This window comes from Salvia miltiorrhiza, chromosome 4 (genome assembly GCF_028751815.1).
Source record: "Salvia miltiorrhiza cultivar Shanhuang (shh) chromosome 4, IMPLAD_Smil_shh, whole genome shotgun sequence".
Taxonomy (NCBI): Eukaryota; Viridiplantae; Streptophyta; class Magnoliopsida; order Lamiales; family Lamiaceae; genus Salvia; species Salvia miltiorrhiza.
Genome location: NC_080390.1, coordinates 31,005,099 through 31,011,640, shown reverse-complemented (window position 1 = coordinate 31,011,640; position 6,542 = coordinate 31,005,099). Strand labels below are relative to the sequence as shown.

The window sequence follows — 6,542 nt, the reverse complement described above, 5'->3', positions numbered from 1 at the left end:
AAACATATATCATTCTCTACTATATATGATCAATGTTAAATAATACAGATAAACAAGATTGAGAAGTGCTTCAAATTAATGGACAATATACACTTGATTTGTACAAAATGACTGAAGTGAGTCTGCAGTGGGAGCATTAGTCAACCATTGTGTAAGAGCACAATATAAGGGTATCACGAGAATACCAGTTGGCCAGAGCATACAATTGATGAAGTGGCTGCAGTGGAAGCTTTCCATGTATTGCCAGGAAAAACTCAATGAAGCATAGCACAATCAGAAAGCACCTTCATGTGCCTTTTAACATAAATAAATATTCCTAAGCGATAATTTGACAAGTTTAGGCACCAACTGACAAGTATCAAGCATTTAAATATAACACATAGTACATGATATAAAATTCTTGTGGACAAAAGCAACTGAAAGATAAAAAACTGCAAGTGTAACTATCCAAAGAAACAGATCTGAGGCAGTATAATAAGCAAATCAGGTACATGACTCTTAACATCTGCATAGAGTTCATTTTATAAAAAGTAACACAATACAAAGTTGTACACTTCTCTAGAGGCAGGCACAATAAATCGTAAGTTGAGCTATCACCATCTGAAAAATTAAAACTAAAGAGAGTGTCTAATAAGAAAATATAATTTTTTGTGAATACAAGATATATTGATTGCTAGAAATCATATTTAACCACGTGACATGGACGGAAGATAAACCCTCATTGAGGGCCACATACACCTAAGATAAACCTAGTTTAGATCCAATTGCATCAGCTATGAATATAAATCCAAGTCGTCCATTTACAATCTAACTCCATGAAAGCACTCCTAAGATTTCCACCGGCAAATTGCCCATGAACTAATAATTAAACGACATTCATCTTTTTCTTTCCCAAGATAAAAGTATGATCACATAATGCTTCAATTTTCTGATAACCGCAATATTCGAAGTTTTTCCTAGTTTTTCCATCGATGGAGTTGAGTTGGATGATTCCATTCTTTGTGGTCATTTCCTTTGTTGAGAACAAAACAGATAAATATCATCTATCAAATTTTGGAATAACACAATTGAAATATATATAGAAATATCATTCAAGTTTGCACCAGGACAATTCAGAAAAAATATCGCCTATCAATTCAAGTTTATATAAATCATATCTCTATATTAATAGTTTAATTATAAAACCTGCATGGATGTGACACAGGTGAAATGTCAAATCCCCTGGAATTGGATCTGATCTTCGCTCTAATATATTTTCATGTTACTTTGCAGCTTGTGGGCAGGATGGACATGCTATAAAACACACACTTACATCAAAGATGACAGAACATACATAACCTATTCGAACTAAATATGAGTGATACCCAATGAAATCAGGACTGGTTTTATACGAAATATGGTAATCTATAAGCGATTAAAACATAAAAAAGAAGAAACAGAGTATATATGTATTGAAGTATGCAGCTCAAAGCTAAGGATCCAGCCTCTGCCACATCACTATATCTTTAGATAGTTTGTTATACAGCTGTTATGCAGATAGTTAATGTAATCAGTTTAGTTTTTTTCAATATTGAAATGAATTCAAGCTCTTTAGCTTCTCTCTCTAAAGTTCAGTACCTTTAACAATATGAAATGCCAAAAAAATCTTATCTTTAAGCACAGATCCAATCTAATAAGGCTTTCAAAAATAACAGAGTATATAAGTTTTAAGGAATGGTTTATCACATACCTGTTGATTGAGGGCTGCAATAGGAGTCACAACCTATAAATGAGATGAGCAAATGAGATTGTCAAACAGATAATCTTTTATAAGAGCAGACTTATATTCTTAGACATTTCATAGAACAGTTGGTGAGCAATAATGGTTAGTTCTTTAAATAAATCGAAAACTGAAGACCAAAAACACGACACACATCACATATATGCGACCAAATTGACAAAATCGAAACAAACACAACATTCTCCAAAAACGAAAAAAACCAAAACCGTGTTCGAAATAAAATAACATTAAACCACACATGGCACTGAAGTTCAATGAGCCAATAAGTTCGAATGAGAAACTGTTGTTGCTCCAAGGACGAAGAATGACCTGCAACTTTTCCCTTTCCTTGCAATTTCTAAAGCCCACTTGTAGAGGAATAGCCTGTAAAGAATTTATATAAAAAATCAAGGTGTATGGGTAGGATTAAATCCGCTGATTTGCCTTTCCAAATCTATCACTTATAAGGGTGCAGCATGGATGAAGCACCTCCCAAATTTGGGCCATCGAAATTGAAGAGAGAGAGAGAGACTGAATCTCTCAAATACAGTGCCGATTGTTTGAGATTGAAAGAGAGAGACTGAATCTCTCTAATCTCACAGCCGATTGTGCCATCGAAAAGCCAAAACCATGAAGTTGAAAGAGAGAGTTTCCATGGATGAAGCACATCCCTAATTTGTGCCATCGAAATTGAAAGAGAGAGCTTGAATCTCTCAATTACTGCGCCGATTGTATGAGATTGAAAGAGAGAGACTGAATCTCTGAATTACACAGCCGATTGTTTGAGATTTGTGGGAGGATTGATTGAATAATTTGGAAACTTCAGAAAAGAAACAATTTTTTTAACATGTGTAATAATTGTGAGAGAAATCTAGGTACCGTAACGGCTGTAATATTACACCACGGCAAGGCTTTCAAAAATAGATGAGAAAAAAGGCTTTGAGATAGTATAAAATAAAGCACTGTGAGTGTGCCATGTAGGAGAGAGAAATAATTTGGGGGCTGGAATATGTATTGGTTTATAGAATTGATAGATATAAAGCTCACCCTTATTTAACAAAAGAAAATGCTTTGCAGATAAAATAAATGCTGGATCAGCACTTATCTTTTAGGAAAAATATAAAAAACGTAAAAATTAGCGCTAATCCTTTAGGAAAAAGAATTAATTCTGCTAAGAGAATTTGATCTTGACGCAAAAAGTTAGCAAGTATAAACACAAAAATCTATCTATCTATATATATATATATGAAACACCAGTTTTTGTTCCCGCCAATTTTTTTCTTTCCTTTCACTATGCATTTTTTCCACATTTTCTCTCTCCTCTCTCTATCACACGTTTTGTTTTTTTCACTATTTTTTTTATACAATTTCTCTCTCTTATACTCTCTCTCTCATACTTGAGTGATTTTCTTTTTAAAAAATGATATATGAAAAGATATTCTATATGTATCTTAAATTAAAGATAATGACAAGATTTTTAATTTGGTATAAAAATCATAAAATATGAATTTGAAACAAATAAGTTATTATAATTAAAAAAATTATGATAATTATTTTTCTCTCTCTTCTTTCTTTTTCTCTATTCTTTTATATTTTTATCTCTTCCTTTTTTGCACTATTATTATTGTTGTTATTATATCGTAATTGTTTTATTGTAATTTAATAATTGTTATTATTTTTTTTCTCTCTCCCTCTTTACTACAAAAAATCTTTTTATCTTTCCTCTTTTGATAAAAAATTAATTTAGAATGAAGTTATGATTATTTAAAGTTTTAAAATATAGTATTTTGTTCTTTCCTCTCTATTTTAATGAGTGTTAATTTTCTCTTTAATGACATGTTTACTTTTTTCTATTATATTAATTTAATTAATTTTCTTTTTTTCCTTTTTGTATTTTTAGATAAAAATAAGTAAATATCATGTGTTTGTGTTTACATATATTTTTTAAATTATAATAGTTTAAATGTAATAGAGGTGAAGGAATATATATTGGTTCATTTTATAACTCTTTTTTAAAAATAATTTTTTTGTATTAATGTTAATATAACTTTGTAGATGAAATTAGTATATATTAAAAAATATAATTTCAAATATTTTTTTATATTTGTGAATTATTTATTTATTATGATGCATCATACTTTATAATTATAATAAAGTATAATGCTAATTTTCATTATTAAATAATTATTAATTATTTAATAACTATAATTGTCATTACACTTTATACGTTGAAAATTTACGTTTTCAATCCATAGTTTTATTGAGTAATTGATATCGTTTAATTTCGATACTCATCGTGCATCGCACGGGAGATCGTTCTAGACTTCTAGTTAGAGCTAAAGAGTGAAAATTCTGCCAAGAGAATTCGATTCGATCTTGACGCAAAAAATTAGCGCAAAATACGCAAAAATTAGAGCTAACTAGAAAGTAAAAAAGTTGCTTAGAGAATTCGATCTTGAAAGTCAAGAGAAATTTAGAGGAGCAGTTAACCACTGAGCTACACTTAACAATTTAATTAAGTCAAGGATTTCAATAATTATATAATAATTATATGCACCTATATATTTTCGGGGCTCCTATTTTTTCGGGGCCTTGTGCAGTCGATCACCCCGCACATGCTCAAAACCGCCCCTGCTTAGAGGGGTGTCGAAGGATTATTGGATTAAATGGTTGTTTTTTAGAAACTCATTTAGGTGGCCAGTTATTGTGTACTATAGCTAAAGATGGAAACAATCAAATATTTCCAATTGCGTGGGCTGTAGTGGAGGTGAAAAATGAAGAGTGTTACAGTTGGTTTGTGCAGATTTTGCTTGAAGAACTAGACTTTTTATGGATTGGGACTATCATTCATCTCTGATCAACAAAATGTATGCTTGTCATTTGTGAATATATGCGTTGTGCCCAAAAATAACAGAACAAAAAACTAAAAGAACGCAGGAAGGATATTGAACGTTGGATTTTGTATTGATTTTGGTGTAAAGTGTAGACAATGATAGTAGATGATTTTATACTAGGTTTTACATGTATTTATAGGCAGAGAAGTAAGAATTCTAATAGGAATAAGACTCTGATTTATGCTTAATTGTGCTAAATTTTGGGGGTTTGAATGCGCATATTTTTAGTTAATCTTTTGGAAATTGGTGCGTTTTATGGTTTATTTTATGCTTTGCAGGAGATTTAGGTTTTATAGATGGAAGAATGCAAATTTTGGAGATTTTGGGCTAAGAATCGTGTTTAGGCGCATACTCTGGACGCCAGAGCTAAAGGCCCGTGCCAGAGCTGAAGGCCCGCTCGCCAGAGCAGAGCATACATCTCCAGAGCAGAGCATACATCTCCAGAGCAGAGCAGACATCTCCTGAGCAGAGCAGAGCTAAGTGCCAGAGCTGACTTTTCAGCTCTGTACGCCAGAGTCAACTGCCAGAGTCAACGCCAGCTATGCCAGAGCTGAATTTCCGGAGTTCGCCTTCCAGAGCTAATTTCCAGAGCTGACTTCCAGCTCTGCCTTGACTCACTACTACAAAATTATGCATACATAACACTCAATATACATGATTTTTACTTCTTTTTATTAAGTTATTGTATATAGTATGTTAGAGGGCGTTTCCTATTCAGGATTGATAATATACAGGATTTTTACTTTTTTTTATGTATCTAGGTTAATCTTGAACACTGACTATCCAGTCTGGCAGGTAACAAATTCTCTTCTCGATTTTCCCAATTGTTTTGCTAGTGATTTCTGCAAACATTGATCTTTTCATCTGCCAACTGTGTTGGCCAGCAGTAAATTTTGTATTTGTAGTTGGGTACAGGGAATATTGCTTAGTTTCATCTTCTTTGCTAAACTTAATCATGTGAAGCTTTTATTATTAAATGAAATATAAAGTGTTTTCATTAACAATATGTCGAGCAATAATTTTTTGGAGGAAAATTATTCTTAATTTAAATATACCCTATGTTTTCTGTATGTGAAGATGGTCAGCACTAAGATGGAATGAAAAGAAGATGTAACAATTTTGACTTCAGAATTTCCTTTGGCTGCACGAGTTAGCTACTTTTAGATGCTATATATCAATATTTTAAAACAAATTTGTGGATTATTGGTTGCAAAATTGAGATGATGGGTTGGATAATAATTTGTCCATAGCATAAGATGATATACAAAGGGCAATAATCATGCTTTGGTTTCATTATTATCTTGTGCATAATAATTTGTCCAGTAGGTTAGTGCAACTTAGACATTCCTGCTTTGGCTTCATTACTATTTTTCGCCATGTGCCGAGCGCAGGTTGACAGCATACTTGGCGCCCGTGGCGATGCTTTTGAGCATGAGGCAACTAGAAGAATGCGTAATGAATTTATGGTAGCTTGGGATGGCTTGAGCTCAAAAGACAACCAGAAAATCATAGCAGGTTGATTAACTAGTTCTTGAGGACTTGGTGCTAGAAATATTGTATGATAGATTTTTGTTTTAGCTATAAGGTAGTTCGTATTTTCAATTTTGAATCGGAATATGCAATGATGATGTATACTTGATATTTGGTTCATTTGTATAATAATGTATGAATATTTTGGATGATATATAATATTGTTATTGTTGATTTTATCATTTTGTCGTTTTATAAAAATTGCAAAATTTAAAAATATAGTACAATTATAAAAAGTGCAAAAAACTGTTATAAAAGGTGTGAAAAATCGTTATGTATTCTAATCAAAGATAACGGTTAAAATCGTTATAAAAACTGCAAAAATCGTTATAAAAATTGCAAAAAATGTTATAAAAAGT

The 6,542-nt window shown here is 31.8% G+C and overlaps 1 protein-coding gene across 1 annotated transcript; it reads right to left on the bottom strand.

Annotated features, from left to right (window-relative positions):
- Positions 1–397: 397 nt before the first annotated feature.
- Positions 398–2,675, bottom strand: LOC131019887 (uncharacterized). Its single transcript, XM_057948480.1, has 4 exons — positions 2,221–2,675; positions 2,063–2,143; positions 1,730–1,764; positions 398–1,012 (listed from the first exon to the last, which is right to left on the bottom strand). Exons 1-4 carry the CDS (start codon positions 2,442–2,444, stop codon positions 957–959), a joined length of 396 nt encoding a protein of 131 aa, XP_057804463.1. The 5' UTR covers positions 2,445–2,675; the 3' UTR covers positions 398–956.
- Between the last annotated feature and the right edge of the window lie 3,867 nt (positions 2,676–6,542).